Raw genomic sequence first — 17,447 nt, forward strand, 5'->3', positions numbered from 1 at the left:
TAGCAGTTTGCCATTATACCAGTTTAAATCAAACAATGCAACAAACCTGTTCTAAGTCTCGAACCATGTCATCAAGGTTGCAGTTAAATATTCTGCTGAACAGTTTGACAATCTGTTTGTCATTCAGGTTATAAACTGTTTTCACCACACCTGGTAAAAGTAGCTTGACAGTCAGATATACATCTCCATGGAATTTACCTGAGAGGGTTTAAAAAAAAAACTATTATTGTAGACAATAGTGTACAAATTGATCTACAAACGTTTGTATATATTTTAGGAAGGCAGGATAAGAAGGACTTGCACATCCATACAACTTGCACACCAGTGTACTCATACAATAAATTAAAAGTAAAACTGCAGATTTAGAAAAATTTGAAACAAAAACAGAAGGTGCCAGACACACTAAGCAGGTTCAGGCAGCACACCTAACCTTTTCCTTAAGTTTGAAAATTTTCCAAAATTTTGACTATGAAAATGAGGGGAGCCATCAGATAACAGAGGCACACCAGATATTATGACAACACAAAATATGTAGCTTATATTGAACTGAAACTATGTTATACTATTTAGAAGGGGTGAAAACTAACCACCAAGAGTAACCAATTCACTTTTTCTTTATATTTAAATCTAATTTGTTTAGTTATTATGAATAAATACAGTAAAAACAGAAAAACAAAAGTGATAAAGTAACTAGTTTTTTTGTGGTAGATGTATGCATTAGAACTAAGGCCTCAGGAGGTGCAAAATGATTGGAGAACAGTGAAGTTGGTATTTTTATTCACATGTGCCAGCAGGCTTTTACAAGGCAATTACAAGGTGGCAAGTCTAACATCAGTCGATGGGAAATTATTGAGAAAAAGTTCTGATGCATAAAATTAACCTGCATTTCAGGACTCAAGGACTTTGGGATTGTTAGTATGACTCTGTTGAGAACAGATCCTGTTCAACTAATTTGACTGAATATTTAAAGGCAATCAACTGCATTGATGACCACAGAGCCATTCATATAGTCTACATGGGCTTCAGCAAGGTTTTTGCGCCACTCTCCAAAATCATAGCTCAGGAACAATGGACGACACACTTGGAAACGTGATAAGTATTGATGACCAGCGTTGAGGCAAAAGGGAGAAGAGCCAATTTCCATGTTGTACCACCATGAGCAAAAGAAACATTAGTATTAAATGGTCACTGCTGCTTCTGAGACAGATATATTGAAGGGCAGACATGTTGAAGCTGCTGTGTCACAACTCATGCCTTTGGGTGTTATGGAGTTGGCATACTCTCTCCATGATCATGTAAATTATGGTTTCCACTGTTGCTCCAGTTTCTTCCCACATCACAAAGATATACTGATTGGTTAAATAATTTTTTTGGAGATTATTGTAAGTGGCAAAAGAACTAGAGGGGAAAGGGATTACTGGGAATGCAAGATAGAATATGCGCCAGGGCTACCTGGAAATCAGTAGGGATAAAGGAGACATCACATCAATTGAATTGTTCTTTCAAGAGTATATATGAACCCAATGGGCAAAACTGCCTTCTATGTGGCAATAATTAAAAGATCTATGATGACATATTAATCAGCACGTGACCAAATTTCCAGCTTATTCAGACGCATCAATTACCCAATAGTATATTTAAATAATTACATATGCTAAGTACTAGCAAATAAGAAACCGTAGCGATGTACGATATACAGAACTAGAGACAATGACACGCAGTCGGTAAGTCATTTCAAGATTAGTTTATTCAAACTTCGCGGCGCTGGCTTTTAATCCCTAGCTCCCGCCCTCTCCGGGCAGAAATGACATCAGAGGTGCATCACCAACGTCTCTCCCCGCTCGCAGGCTATTTGTGAGCCAGCTCGCCTGCGCAGAAAGTGGGTCATCACAAAACTAAAATTGTACCCAAAAGTCCCCACCACAGAATACTAACCAATCATTGCTATTATAACAAAGATTTTATTAAAAGTATCTCAACAGTGAAATAAATATTGATAATAGATTGCTACCTAGCACTGTCCAGTAAACTGCACTAGTTTCACACTGATACATCACCAGGCATTGAAATGACAACTACCATCTCAACAGACTTCTAACATAAAATTAGGGGGGGAAATGTGGATTGCGGGGCAAGGCCATGAGTTTCCCAGAGTTTTTCTTTGAATTAAGCCTTTCATTTTAATAAGCAAAGGACAATCCCACCATTTGGATTTTTTTCTTCACTTCAGTGGATTACATTTGTAGAAATTGTGTTAGAAAGGAAATGAAAAGGAACTTACCATCTCCACCAGTGCCCTTCTTCAGAAAGTCTTGTATGATCTGCGTTTTAATATTATAGCTGGGTTTATCTGCAATACTTGCACACAGTTTACGGAATTCCCGCAAGGAACAATCCTTGTGGTTGGGGTCACATGTTCCAACTGATAGTGCACTTTTGGAGGTAGAGGGTTCTTCACCAAGGGATTCTGCTTTAGCTGTAGTTATAGCAAGTAAAATTGTATAGAAATACAGTTAATGAAACCATAGAGTGCAACAGTATCTGCAAGGGAAAATTGTGTTAACATCTCAAGAGAAGCATCTGACTTTCTCCTTGTATAACCTGCTTTCGCTTGCAAATGCTAACTGCCATGCTGAAAACTTTTAAAAATTAAAGTCTATAATCAAATTAAATTACGGATGATGCACTTTCATGGCATCCCATGTTGAAATTACAGCAAAAAATAAACTGAGCGACCCAACAGGTTTATCTGACATTCAGATCCCTCCCATTCTGTTTCTTCAGACCACAGAAGTGAATCATTCCATTCTTTTTATGCATCTTAATCTGGATGCCTCTCTGAATACATCTTTGCAGTTCATCTCAACTCTATAGCATCACATATTTTAACCAGAGAATACTACCAATAGTGAATGCGCCTCTCAAAATTGGTCACATGCAATGAGTTTGAAGTAACTACGACCAATAATAATTATTTTGAACAAAACTTCCTCAAAAATCGTTAAGTAATCCATTTCTGGACAAGACTAATTGTGCCATTTAGTTCTGAGCAGATACAGATGTGTGAGGATGATTAAATACGCAGTTCCAATTAGAAAGTGCACGCACCAAAATCAGGAACAAATAAAAAAATTCAGCAGCAACAACTTTTCCTTTTGACTACTTCACTATTATATAGTGGTGGGTGAATGGAATGCACTGCTGGTGGAGGTGGTGGAAGCAGATACAATAGGGTCTTTTAAGAGCCTCTTAGATAGGTAAAATAGAGGGCTATGCGCCAGGGAAATTCTTTTTTTTTTGAAAACTTTTTTTATTGCGTTTTTAAGTGATTACAGAGTAAAGTATAGAAAAAAAATGTATATAACCCTTCCCCCCTAACTTCCCTATAGAAAAAAAAAGAAAGAAAGAAAAAAAGAAAGAGTGCCTGGATATTGGAAGATCCCCACATGCTCCATGGAGTTCGTAATAACTTTAGTATATATATTTATTTCTTTCCCCAAATAACCAATTGTTTCATCTTCAGAGCACCTATATATTTAATCCTATCTTTTGTAAATAAGGGCACCAAATTTTCAGAAATGTTTCATATTTATCTCTTAAATTATAAGTAATTTTTTCTAGTGGAATACAGCCATAAATTTCTTTCTTCCAACAATCTATACTTAAATATGTATCCGATTTCCAAGTAACTGCAATAGCCTTTTTGGCTACTGCCAGTGCAATTTTTATGAATTCTTTCTGATATTTATTTAGTTTGGGTTTCGGTTTTATCCCTTCAATATCACCTAGTAAGAGTAATATTGGATTATGAGGAAGTTGTGTTCCTGTAATTTGTTCCAGTAAAAGTCTTAAATTTGTCCAAAAAGGTTGAATTTTAGAACAAGACCATGTAGAATGTAAAAAAGTACCAGTTTCTTGGTTACATCGGAAACACTGATCAGATAAATTTGGAGCCAGGGAAATTCTAGGCAGATTCTAGAGTAGGTTACATGGTCGGCACAACATTGTGGGCCAAAGGACCGTAATGTGCTATAAGTTTCTATGTTCTATGTGCAGGTATATACAAGTGAACGGTAGTCAAAAAGAAACTTAAAAATTGTCTAATACGAACTAATCTGCAGTACCTCTTCTCTACCAACTGATATCATCTGAGACCTGATAGTCATAAATAAAATCTTAATTTTTTTCTGCAAGCCTGCACCTGCTAGAATTTCTTGAAAGAAGAACGTATGAAGTGAAGGAAAGTACTTCACAAAGAATATTGCCACGGAGGAATAATAGCAAAGGAGTATACATCTTTACCAGAGAAGCCAGAGAATTTACGAGGTGAAGGAGTGGCTGCAGTTGGGTTACTTTGGGTGGGCTTGACTTTGGAAGATAACAAGCCATTCTTGACTGCAAGCTCTAGAAGAAAGATAAAAGCTTTATTAGTACTTTTTTATGAAGCATACCTACCAATCTAAAATCACAATCCAAGAGGCAAGTTATTTATAAGCTAGGAAAGCCATGTTCCTAAACATGTATGTTCCTGGAAATTAATCACTGACATCAGCACAAAAAATCCTGTGACGAGTCAGACAATCCTCACTTTCTGCTTCCAAGGAAGTTGTCCCAACTTATTTCACTTCTTATCACGTGAAAGCACAGTGAGCCAAAAAAAAGTATTTGGCATAAGGGACATTGTAAGTCTCAATAGACATCCATACTTTCTAATTAAAGTTTTGGGCAGTAATCAGGACAAGAACCATGAATATTTGCCCTCCTAATCTTCAGCACAGGGACAACACTGCCAAATGCAAAGTCGTATCTTCATCTTCAGCTCAATTCTAGCCTCTTACGAAATGCAGAACTTCAAATCCATCCAGTTCATTGACGGCTAAGAAAAAGGAATTCATTCTACCCATTAACCCGCTGGATTTAAAAATCACAAAGATCACTGCATGAATTCATCTAATAATGCAATCTATTGTCAAGATCTTGCTCTGACCTTTAATGTGTTGGTTGATCAAATCTCTCTCAGGATCTTGAAGTTCTTCATAACCTTCCAGATCAGTTAAGTCATCAATTTTCTTGGTGCTTAGTCGGGCTCTTTCCAGCTTCTCAAACATGCATTTAATGTGATACCATTCCTTCATCTCGGCTCCCTCAGAAAACGGGTTTGGCACAATCCTTCCAATCCGCACTGATCCCTTAGGGAGTTTCTCCCTGCACTTCCTACAGCCAGCTGTGCCACGCTTTGCATAGTCCACACAATATCGCTGCTCCGGCATTTTGGCTTTTGGTATTAAAAATGTGCAACTAGGAGCCCAAGAGAATGTCACCAAGATTGGGCTGAACGCACAATGCCTCACACCTTGCTCTGTTGGCAGCCAGTTACTGTTAACAACCAAACGTGCCGAGGAGGGATGAACAAGTTGAAAATATGTAATAGAAAACGAGGAGGAAATGCTTTGGCTTTCAGCTGCCAAAGTATCTAGCTGACTTTGTACAGGAAGAGTCTTCTCTAGTCGACGCAAGAGTTGCGTAAAATATGAAAGCAGCCTGTACATGGAGGTTTCATGTCAGTTATTTGATCATCTGCAACACCTGCAAGGGAGAGAGAAAAACTTAAAATAAGGTATTTATCATTTAAAGTAATTTCCATTGCAGAAGAAAAGCTGATTGATTATAGCAGCATTTGACTAATAATTAACAATTGGCCACCATTTTCAATGCTAATTACACTTAAACTTGCCACATTGCAGAGCTGGTAACAATTTACAAAAGCACATTTCTCAAATAGCAAATTAATGCCGCAATAGCCAATTTAGTACTTCAGCTCAAAATGTACAGCAGGATATCAAGTCATTCACACATACCCTGATGTACATTCCAATCTTCAAAGAGATTGACAATTCCAATGTTGGCAAGGGTAAACCATGTTAATTTATTTTCAGATACATTGTTAACATTTCCAATCATCACTGTTCAGCTTCACATCTTCAAGAAAATAATAAACCAAGTAATGTTACATTAATTTCTGTAGCAAACCAGTCAAAAAATCTTAACATTAAGGCTAGTCGTAAAGAAATTTGTTAAGCACTGACCCGGCAAAAAAATATTTTGTCAGTTTTTCACAAACATAAATCTCATCCGTTTAGCTCTGCCTAAAGACAGAAATTGAGACTGTGGGATACAGCCATCCAATGTCATCCTTGCTCAGTGCTCAAAATAGCACTTTCACAAAATGACATGCTGATTCAGTGTTGACATCATACACAATAAACATTAAAGGTCTTAGAAGTCTTGATAAAGCAATATGTACATTCAAATTCATAATCCTTTGAAAATGATGACACATATGGATAGGGGAATGATGTTAGCTTTTAGGTAGAGGTATTGAGTTGAAGAGTTGAAACGTCATGTTCCATTGAACAAGGCGTTGGGTGGCTACGCTGTGTCCAGCTCTGGTCACTACAACACAGCAAGCACATGGTATTGTGAGAGAGAATGGGGATTCACTAAGCTGTTGCCTAGAATAGAGTCTAGGATTTTTCTCACTGGTGCACAGGAGGCTGAGCAGTGATTTAATAGAGGTTTATGAAATTATGAGGGGCAGAAACAAGGTAGTTCCACCGATTCCCCACCACCCCTTTCCCAAAGGTGGAAGCTCCAATGCTAGAAGAAATGTCTGAGGCAGGTACAAAAACATTTAAAAAAACATTTGGACAGGTACATGAATAGGAAAGGCTTAGAGCAGGGGTTCTCCACCTGGGGTCCACAGACCCCTCAGTTAATGGTAGGGGTTCGTGACATAAAAAAGTTTGGGAACCCCTAGTTTATAGGGTTATGGGTCAAATGCACGCAAATGGTACCATCTTAAATGAGTATCTTGCTCAGTACAGATAAGTTGGACTAAAGGTCTTGTTTCAGTGCTATAAAGGAGTTTACAACTCGAGGACATAGGCTTATGGTGTAAGGAAAACATTTAAAGGATCTGAAGGGTTTGGTTTTCCACATAGAAGATGGTAGGTGCATGGAGCAAGACGCCAGAGGTGGTAGAAGCAGGTGGAATTACAATAGTTAAAAAGTATTTGCACAGGTACATGATAGGAAAGGAGAGGGATATGGGCCAAATGCAGGGAAATGGGGTAGATAAGCATTTCAGTTAGCATTGGTGTTTTAAAGTGACACCCACAGTAAACAAAACCGTGGTCAGGTAACAGCATGGATGAGTGAGAGCCGAAGGTCAGGGTTCTGTGCTACACTACTCTATCAGTCCAATACTCGGGAAGTTAGTTGTTGTTGGACAAAGGGAGTAATATTAATGTACCTTTCTTGACACAAGCTCAGATAATTACATCTTAGCTCAAGTTGCTAGCATCACATCAGCTAATGAAACGTACTTTTCAATCTATACATTTCAAACTGGTGAATCGCAAGGGATTTGGGTCAGCTAGCACTGTGCAGGAAGCATAAACTATAGATCACAAATAAAATTGATACTAATAAATCCAATATGAAATCAGTAAAATCATTAATAAGAATGTGGAAACCACTATTATACAGTATAAAATATTGTATAATATTTTATACAGTAAAGAGTAAATTGATAGGAATAATAAAGCAAGAAGCCAGATGCTAAGATTGGTATCCATTTCAATGGATTTTTGGACAGGCCAAGCAAATATACTGTAGTACAAAGGAAACATGAGTGAATCTGCAGATGCTGGAAATAAATAAAAACACAAAATGCTGGCAGAACTCAGCAGGCCAGACAGCATCTATGAGAGGAGGTAGTGACGACGTTTCGGGCCGAAACCCTTCATTAGGAGTCATGAACCCTCCTGATGAAGGGTTTCGGCCTGAAACGTTGTCACTACTTCCTCCCATAGATGCTGTCTGGCCTGCTGAGTTCTGCCAGCATTTTGTGTCTTTATACTGTAGTACAACACTGATGAACTAGTATGCTTGTGATTTTGGTGGTGTTAGACCAACACATTTTCTAGGTTATTAGATGTTAATCTAATAACTCAACAAACTTTTAATATTTTTTTTAAATCATTTTACACAACAGTGGAGTAATTTTTCCAGTAAACCCAGTGAGTTTAAAGGGAACAGGGAATACAGAGCACCTTGGACCCTACCTCACATTCTTAGCCCAACCCTAACCATACATCCTGGACTGTCAAGTCACACACTGAGCCAGAGGCTAAACCATCAGGATTTCAAATTAATCCGATTTCTCTAAATTGGATGAGATCATGAAAGTTACACTGATTAGCTAGAAATTAGTCCTAGATCTTAGTCAGATTTAGTCAGTGTGCATACATTTATATTATAGATTCAAAACATGCTGGATCACAGAAGTTGTCAGATCACAAAATTCTTATTAATTTATGATTTAGACAACAAGTAGGATATATATTCAAGAATTGATATTTTTGGTCTTTAATTTTGGTTCCACTCAGGGCACCTTTGTGATTTTTATAAATGCATTTGGCTAAAATTTTTAATTTGCTATCAGATGAATAATTCAGTTAATAAGACAAGTCAACTTTTAGTCTCTGTGACTACAGCTAATTCAAAACATTGCACAAATTCATTGCTTGCATCTAGCTACTTCTCCCTTATAAAGATGTCTGTTAAATTTATCATCAATAGTATTTGTTTAATAAAGCACCAGTGTGAGTGACAAGTCTGCTTCCAAGAAAATAGTCATTTTAAGCCCAGCAACAGCATAATCTTCTGTCCTAGCAATAAGCATATTACATCTTTGAATACTGGGGCAGAAGGTTACCACTTCGCATTGTGATTTACAGAACCAGTTCATAGACATAATAGCTTTGGATTTTTTTTTTGTATAAATGCACTGAGGACATTGCTGTAGAGAGGAAATTGTATATACAGTATTAACAAATTCCCATCTCAATATTACTCCACTTTCATTCTTGGAGAACGGAAACACGGCTCTCATAACTAGGTCACTGCATATTGCAGGGTTTATCAAGGTCAGGGACATCGTTTTTTTAAAATTATTTACCATGCTTTCACAGATCATTTTTAGAATCCACTGGCAGATACAGTTGGCCGGCCCTCCTTATCCGCGGGGGATTGGTTCCGGGATCCCCCCCCCCCCCCGTAGATACTAAAAAATGCGGATGCTCAAGTCGGCGGACTTTAGGACCCAGCAGAGCTTGGGACCTGCTGCCCACAGTAAAATGGAAATAATAAAGCGATCGAAAAGAGGTGAAACACCATCGGTCATTGGAAAAGCGTTAAGCTACAGACAGTCAACGATCGGAACAATTTTAAGGAATAAAGTGAGAATATTGGCACATGTGAAAGGCCCTGCCCCGATGAAAGCTACAATCATTACTAAGCAACGCAGTGGTTTAATTAATGAAATACACACGTTTCTTAAATGTTTTATATGCATAGAAAGGTAAAATATATACTATATACTAAGACAAACATTTGACTAACTGACACTAAATAATACCTGATGTACCTGTTCCGATTTAGAGAACTTCCGTTTTTTTAAAATTTCTGATCCATGGTAACCTACGCACATCCTCCTATATACTTTAAATTATCTCTAGATTATTTATAATACCTAATACAATGTAAATGCTATGTAAATAGTTGTTGTACTGTATTGTTTAGGGAATAATGACAAGAAAAAAGTCCATACATGCTCAAACAACAAGTGCTGGAGACAGAACTTCCGGGTTTTCCCAATCCGCGGCTGTTTGAATCTATGCACTGGGACCCCGGCAGATGAGGAGGGAGTACTTTCTGTCAAGTTGGAATTCATGCTCCAGAGCTCCACAGAGGCTCAGATGAAACAACTGAGCGGTCCACCCACTTGATTCAATGTGGCCCCTGTGTGTGCCCATGACTGAACGAACATCTTAAATTTCAACAGTCTTTTAATTTTGTGACAGCTTGTTCATTTTTCTACTTCACGACAAGCAGATCTGAACTTGTCAAATTATACTGAGCAACTCTTAAATCCAATCAACAGTTTGCCAGTGATCACAGAATTATTCACTTTGTTGTATTTTAAATGTAACTAAATTATTTCTTGCAGGTATATTAGTTTTCTTTCACATAACTTCACAATTCCTTGTCTGTCCACATTCATTTACTTTATTTTACTCCCCCACCAAAATCAAATAAAATCATGCACATGAAACAAAAATGAGATCAGTTATTTTAACAAATGTGCAGAACTCCAAAAGGAAAATGTTAATTCTCAATGGCTGCCATTAATTGCCAGCAACACGTCTTCAATGTTTTAAACAAAAATTCCTTTCTGGTTCTATGCTCAAGGGGTTTCTTAAAAATCACATGTTGCTAAACTAGAAAGCAATGTAGACATAAACTGCTGGTCAACTATATCCAAAAAAAATCCTGCAGCCAAGCCCAACTTCTCAAACAACATCAGCCTTTTTACACAAAAGGCATTTTGCTTTGTTACAGAAGAACCTCATTACAATTCAACTTCTCAGCACTATTCATACGCAATGATGCATCATTTTATGAGGTGAACCTACGATTATACAAACAGATTCATTTGAAAGTGAATCTGATCTTTCATTTTGAAAAATGCATTTTTGAAAAGGCGATAAGCATCACGTCAACCAACTATTTTGTTCTGACTAATAAAACAATATTACTTCCAAGCTTTAGAATTAGACCTCCAAGAGGACCACGACCTTGCTGTGGGGTTTGGAAGCTTGCGGCCTCAATGACCTATGTTGGCTGGAGTCAGAGCTTTATGCTTTGGCTCTTGGTAGAGTCACCCATGCCAAACAGGTCAAAGGTAGAAGCCAGACTAAGGGTGGCCCTGCAGGTTCAGGGATTCAGCTCAAAGCTGGTAAAATACAACTGTTACGGAAACACCAATGAAGAATCCTCCTACATCTGAGTGTGACAGTATTCCTGAGTCTCCACCTGGAACTTGCATGACTGACAGTGGTGAAAACAGAGCTACTAACACCACCAGAGACAGAGGACCTTCATTGCTGCCCTAAACGCCTGTGGCATAACGGCCAGAGGGCAGAATTACAGAGAGGCAAAGGAAATAGAACATGCAATCAGTAATACAGTGCTTTACAACTGGAGTAATGATACACTAAAATGTCGAATCTCTGAGCGTGGACTTTAGAAGGCACAGATCAATCGGTCTTCATTGAGCATCAATGGCTCTGCTGTGGAGAGAGTGAAGAGCACAAAGTTCCTTGGTATGCACATAACAAACAATCTAATCTGAATCCAAAACACCACCTTTCTAGTCAAGAAGTACTATCTACACTTTTTGAGGAGAAAGGACATGCAAACCTCCCCACCCCTATTCTAACAACTTTCTACAGGTGCACTATTGACAGTGTCCTGTTTGGCTGCATCGTTGTGTGGTATGGAGACTGCAAGGCATCAGAGCGCAGCACCTTACATTGGATAGTAAAAACCACAGAGAATTACTGTGTCTCCCCCACCTCCCTATTTGTGTCATATACCAGTAGCTTTGCTGACGAAGGACCCAAAGCATGTTTGAGGATTCCTCCCACCCATCCCACAATTTCTTTGACCTACTATCAGCAGGAAGGACTCAGACAGCCAGACTCTGTAACAGTTTCTTCCCTCAGGCTGTGAAACTAATGAAGACCTTGCCTTCACCAAGGTCTCGTCACTAGGTCAGCAAGCTGCTTACTGTATACTCTACTGTTTAACTATGCTGCATTCATTTTGAATTATTTTACTCACTTCTTTATGGAGATGTTTTGGTTTATGTGTGTGTTATATGTTTTGTAGGTGCACGGTGGTCTGGAGGAACTTCTGTTTCCTTTGGATTTATATATGTACAGTCAGATGGCAATAAACTTGAACTCTCACAGAAACATTTAAACCAACATAGAATAGAACTAGTTGGGTCCTTCCTGCACAGAAATGTCATTTCTGTTGTGATGTGGAAATAAAGGCTGAAGTAGGAGTACAAGAAAACTGTGCATTCTACTATCTCACAGTAACAGAGATCAATTAATCATTTTTTCATATCTGGTGTGAAAATCTTAAGAATATCAAAGATTTCTGAAAAACAGACAGTTAATGTTAAAATCCATAAGCATTGCTTTTAAAACAAAAACACTACTGCAACTTGACAATTACTTAAAAATCATAGACCATAAGACATAGGAGCAGAATTAGGCCATTTGGCCCATCAAGTCTGCTCAGCCATTCAATCATGGCTGATCCGTTTTTCTATCTCCTCCTCAACGCCAGTTCCCGGCCTTCTCCCTTTGATGCCATGTTCAATCAAGAACCTATCAATCTCTGCCTTAAACACACCCCACGACCCGGCCTCCATAGCTGCATGTGGTAACAAATTTCACAAATTCACCACCCTTTGGCTAAAGAAATTTCTCCGCATCTCTATTTTAAAAGGGCGCCTTTCTATCCTGCAGATGTGCCCTCTTGTCCTAGGCTCTCCCATCATGGGAAACATCCTTACCACACCTACTCTGTCTGGGCCTTTCAACATTCGAAAGGTTTCAATGAGATCCCTCCTCATCCTTCTGAATTCCAGTGAGTACAGACCCAGAGCCATCAAATGTTCCTCATATGATGATCCTTTCATTCCTGAAATCATCCTTGTGAACCTCCTCTGGACCCTCTCCAATGGCAGCACATCTTTTCTAAGATAAAGGATCCAAAACTGTTCACGATACTCAAGGTGAGGTCGCACCAGTGCTTTAGCATCACATCCTTGCTCTTGTATTCTAGACCCTTCTGAAATGAATGCTAAAAATGGCATTTGCCTTCCTCACCACCGACTCAACCTGCAAGTTAACCTTCAGGGTGTTCTGCACAAGGTCTCCCAGGTCCCTCTGCATCTCAGATCCTTGGATTTTCTCCGTTTAGAAATAGACTTCTCATTTATTTCTACTACTAAAGTGCATGACCGTGCATATTCTAAATCCTTCTGCATCCTGTTTCCTCAACACTATATGCTCCTCCACCAATCTTCATATCATCAATGCCTTTTGCTTCAAGAATGAGGCTTTTGAGAAATATAAGCTTAAGAAAAATCATATTTGTTCATAAATGTATATGCATAGCCTTTGTCAAATCACATTTAAAAAATGGATTTGGATGTGGGATCACTTTGGAATAGACCACATTCATATTCACCATAATATATAAGGGAAACATTAAGGACAAGTTGATAAACTTTCCCTCCAATAAAAGTACTGGAAAAATTCTATGTGGTTGAAATACATGAAAATTACTTCACAGAATGAGCAGACATGGAGAGAGGTAAACAAAAAGTCTTTCATCACCATATTCAACAGATGAGAGGGTTTCTACACCAGTATCTCCACAACCCTCATTTATTCAGTTTATTCAAGTCAACTAACTGAAGGAGTAAACACGAAGAAATCTGCAGATGCTGGAAATTCAAGCAACACACACAAAATGCTGGTATAACACAGCAGGCCAGGCATCATCTATTGGAAGAAGCACTGTCGATGTTTCGGGCTGAGACCCTTCGTCAGGACTAACCAAAAGGAAAGATAGTAAGAGAATTGAAAATAGGAGGGGGAGGGGAAAATGCGAAATGACAGAAGAAGACTGGAGAGGGTGGGTGAAGCTGAGAGCCGGAAAGGTGACTGGCAAAAGGGATACACAGCTGGACAAAGGAAAGGATCGTGGGATGGGAGGTCTAGGGAGAAAGAAAGGGGGAGGGGAGCACCAGAGGGAGATGGAGAACAGGCAGTGATGGGCAGAAAGACAGAGAGAAAAAAGGAGGGGGGAAAACACTAAATATATCAGGGATGGGGTAAGAAGGGGAGGAGAGGCATTAAGAAGGAGTGCTGGCAAACAGATTAACTTGCATCAGTTTAGCATTGATTGCCAAAGGTAAATTCCTCCCCAGCACACATTTAGGCAGAAGTTGTTTGTTCATTATTACAAATCATGTTAAAGCTTAGAAAATCCTCCCCCAACTCCTCAGAAAATCCAGTAATGTGTGATGGAACAACTAAAAACCTCAGCATAGATAAAGTTATTTTTAAACAAGAGCATAACTAGGAAATTATGCCATAGTGAACAAATGGACTAGATCTAATGGCACAGTAAGTTCCAGACCTAGGGTGTGAATATTTTAATCTGTTCCTCTACTGCTAGTTTAAAAAGCTGTACAGTTAAACTCCAAATCCAGATAATAATCCACAGAATAAGAACCTATGTTGTCACTACAATGAAATACAGTACTATGCACAGTGCCATAAATTGTCAACCTTTAAGACACATTAAACTAACTCTGCCCTTTCAAAGAGATGTATTGTACACAATTCCACAGCACTATTTCGAGCAGAATTCTCACCACTGCCCCCAATGTATTCCCACCAAACAAAACTGTCGATCTGCTTGTTCGCACCTTCCAGATTGAGGGATCTTGCTGTGCATAAACATGCCACATGTCCTATACATCACAAGTGCCCATTCTTCAAAAGATTTGGAATTGGTTTGTTATTGTCGCAGGTAGACTTGGCTACTGTTCATACAGACCATTACACAGCGCAACAAACACAAAATGCAGGAGGAACTCAACAGGTCAGGCATCATCTATGGAGAGGAATAAACTACCATAGACGCTGTCTGATCTACCGATTTCCTCCAGCATCTGGGTGTGTTACTGTGGATTCCCAGCATCTGCAGAATCTCTTGTGTTTATCGTTACATAGTGCATCGAGGTAAACAATAACGCCGCAGAATAATATGTAACAGTTACAGTTGAAGTACATTTCACGTAAACAATAAGGTGCAGGATTATAACGAGATAGATTGGGAGGTCTAGAGTCCTTGGGAACTATTAACAAAGAGGTAGAAGTTGTCCTTGAGATTCATTGAACGTGCTGTCAGGCTTTTATATCTTCTGTCCGAGAGAAGAGAGGTATTTAAACTGTAAAGCGCTTTACGGCACCCAATTGGACACGCTGCATATACCAGGCGACACGACTGAAGACGGCTATCAGGAGATAAGGGGAGTCCCCTGACACCTTATTCACAGCGTCAGGAGTGAAGCTGTGTGTGGTTAAACTTTTTAACCACCATCAACAACGCTGCTAAATCAGTGTGCTCTTCCTACCTAAGCAGCATCTTGCCTGTCCCTTGTTTTCCCCTCATCCCCTTCTTGGAAGCGGCTACGCCAAAAAATCGAGGCCGAGGCCTCCTGGCCCAGACACGTTGAGTCGTTCAACGTTAATCCCCTCTCGCATAAACAGCCACGGGCCATAGGAAGCAGGTCCAGGGCAGCCTGCAGCCCATTCTCAACTCGGGGATAGACCGCCACTCTCCCCGGCCCGATGGAGCCTCCCGCCCACCCGGCTCGCCCTCACTGACCTGTCAGGAAAGCTCAGTGATAACCGCGGCCCAAGCTCTACTAGGCCGCAAACCTCCCCTTTAACAGCCCCACGCTGCCGCTTTGTCTCCGCTTCAGCCTGAGTGACGTGGCCGTCATTTAAAGGAGCAAGCCAGCCAGCCCCTTTCATTATTTGCCAACACAAAAAAAACTGAGGTGCTTTTTTAATTACTAGGATTATTAATTAACTTTTACCCCAAGGGGTAAAATTTTGCAATAAAAATGGATTAATGTTTAAAATATGGTTAATGAGGACTTTAAAAATCTACGGTTGTTAGAAATCTGAAATAAGAACAGAAGATGCCAGTAATAGTTTCAAAATTATTTATTGTCATTCCTAAGAACACAATTGAAAAGGAGAACGGAATAGTTGTTGCTCCGGATCCGATACAGCCTATAAAAACACAAGAGTTAAGGACACAGTGAAAAAACAATCAATATAAATAGATGAAGTGACTTAATGTAAGGTGACTGACAGGAAATGATGAAGTAGTGATGGTGGGGAATAGTTGGGTAATTCTCAATAGTTTAGCATTATCTGCTTTTAATATCAAATAAAAACTACTTCATATGGACATACAAATGATAGAAAGACGTCAACCTGAATTATTTCTCTATGCACAGATCCTACCTATCCTACTAAATGTTCCCGCTAGTTTTTGTTTTCATCTCAGATTTCCAGCATCTGACATTTTTGGTTCTCAAGCTGATCAAAAGTGGTTGGGTTGTAGCTTTTCTCCGATCTTGGCAACTTACTTGACAACGCAAGAAAATCTGCAAATACTAGAAATCCAAAGCAACCCACAAGTTGCTGGAGGAACTCAGTAGGTCAGGCAGCATCTATGGAAAAGAGTAAACAGTCGACTTTTTGGGACAAGACCCTTCATCAGGACCGGAAAGAAAGGGGGAAGAAGTCAGAATAGAAGATGGGGGAACGGGAAGAAGGAGTTCAAGGTGGCAGGTGATAGGTGAAACTGGGAGAGGAGGAGGGGTGAAGTAGAGAGCTGGAAAGTTGATTGGTGAGAGATAAAGACTGGAGAAGGGGGAATCTGATAGGAGAGGACAGAAGACCATGGAAGGGGGGGGGGAGGAGCACCAAAGGGAAGTGATGGGTAGGTGAGAAGAGAAGGTGTGAGAGGGAAATGGAAAATGGTGAGGGGGAGGGGGTAATTACCGGAAGTTCGAGAAATCGATATTCATGCCATCAGGTTGGAGGTTGCCATCAAGCTGACAATGAATCGCGCACTGACGATGTTTCCTCGCATGGTGACAAAACGTTTGCAAGTAAGTTGCCAAGATCGGAAAACAGCTCGACGCCTGGATAGGTACATGGAGCTTAGAAAAGTAGAGAACTATGAGTAACCCTAGGTAATTTCTAAGGTAAGGACATGCTCAGCACACCTACAGTATTGTGCTGTAGGTTTTCAATGTTTCTATGTTGTAACCATCGACCACCCGAGATACATATTTTCCGAATTATTTCCAATGGTCAGAAGTGTTTGTTTCTCACTACTGGGTTTGAGTGGTTGACTCCACACAAAACGAGAAAGTACTCACTTTCCCCGCGTGAACAGAGAGCCAGAGCATATGTGCAGAACGTGAGACTTTCTAGAAAGGATTGAGACTGATTCTCAGTGAAAATCAGATCAGATTGGAACATGGCAGTTACTTTACAAACTTCGGTTTAAAGGACCCATTCTTCAAGATCATTTACAAGCTCAAAGGATCGTTTACCAGATATGGCATCACTGTGATCGTGGTGGGCAACAGTTCATGGAGATTTTCAAAGGACGGACACTCTGATTATAGAACAGGATCCCACTTCCCGCTGAGTAATGATTCACATTAGTTTATTGTTGTATGCACCAGGGAACAATTCATTTCCTTGCTCAAGTGAAACTCAGAGTAAGCAGTATACTTGTAAATAATAAACATGACAATAAACACATAAATCAGTGCAAAAACTATGACTGAATGGTGCAAAGAAATATAGTACAGAAAACTGAGGTAGTGCATTTAGAAATGCCTAAATGACAATGCT

At 39.5% G+C, this 17,447-nt stretch overlaps 1 protein-coding gene across 4 annotated transcripts in view; it reads right to left on the reverse strand.

The window, feature by feature from the left end:
- lig3 (ligase III, DNA, ATP-dependent) overlaps positions 1 to 15,479 on the reverse strand; it is a 112,572-nt gene extending 97,093 nt beyond the window's left edge. For 2 of the 4 annotated variants that reach the window (XM_059973069.1, XM_059973070.1), the window contains exons 1-5: positions 15,134 to 15,343; positions 4,988 to 5,586; positions 4,303 to 4,404; positions 2,282 to 2,476; positions 47 to 198 (exon numbers count right to left, since the gene is read on the reverse strand). In XM_059973069.1, coding sequence (XP_059829052.1) covers positions 47 to 198; positions 2,282 to 2,476; positions 4,303 to 4,404; positions 4,988 to 5,549 — 1,011 coding nt within the window. In that variant the 5' untranslated portion in view covers positions 5,550 to 5,586; positions 15,134 to 15,343. Of the gene's footprint in view, positions 1 to 46; positions 199 to 2,281; positions 2,477 to 4,302; positions 4,405 to 4,987; positions 5,587 to 15,133; positions 15,344 to 15,387 lie in introns of those variants that run through there. The other 2 variants (XM_059973068.1, XM_059973067.1) reach the window with 2 other exon arrangements.
- Positions 15,480 to 17,447: the final 1,968 nt, after the last annotated feature.

Source organism: Hypanus sabinus, chromosome 6, assembly GCF_030144855.1.
Source record: "Hypanus sabinus isolate sHypSab1 chromosome 6, sHypSab1.hap1, whole genome shotgun sequence".
Classification (NCBI taxonomy): domain Eukaryota; kingdom Metazoa; phylum Chordata; class Chondrichthyes; order Myliobatiformes; family Dasyatidae; genus Hypanus; species Hypanus sabinus.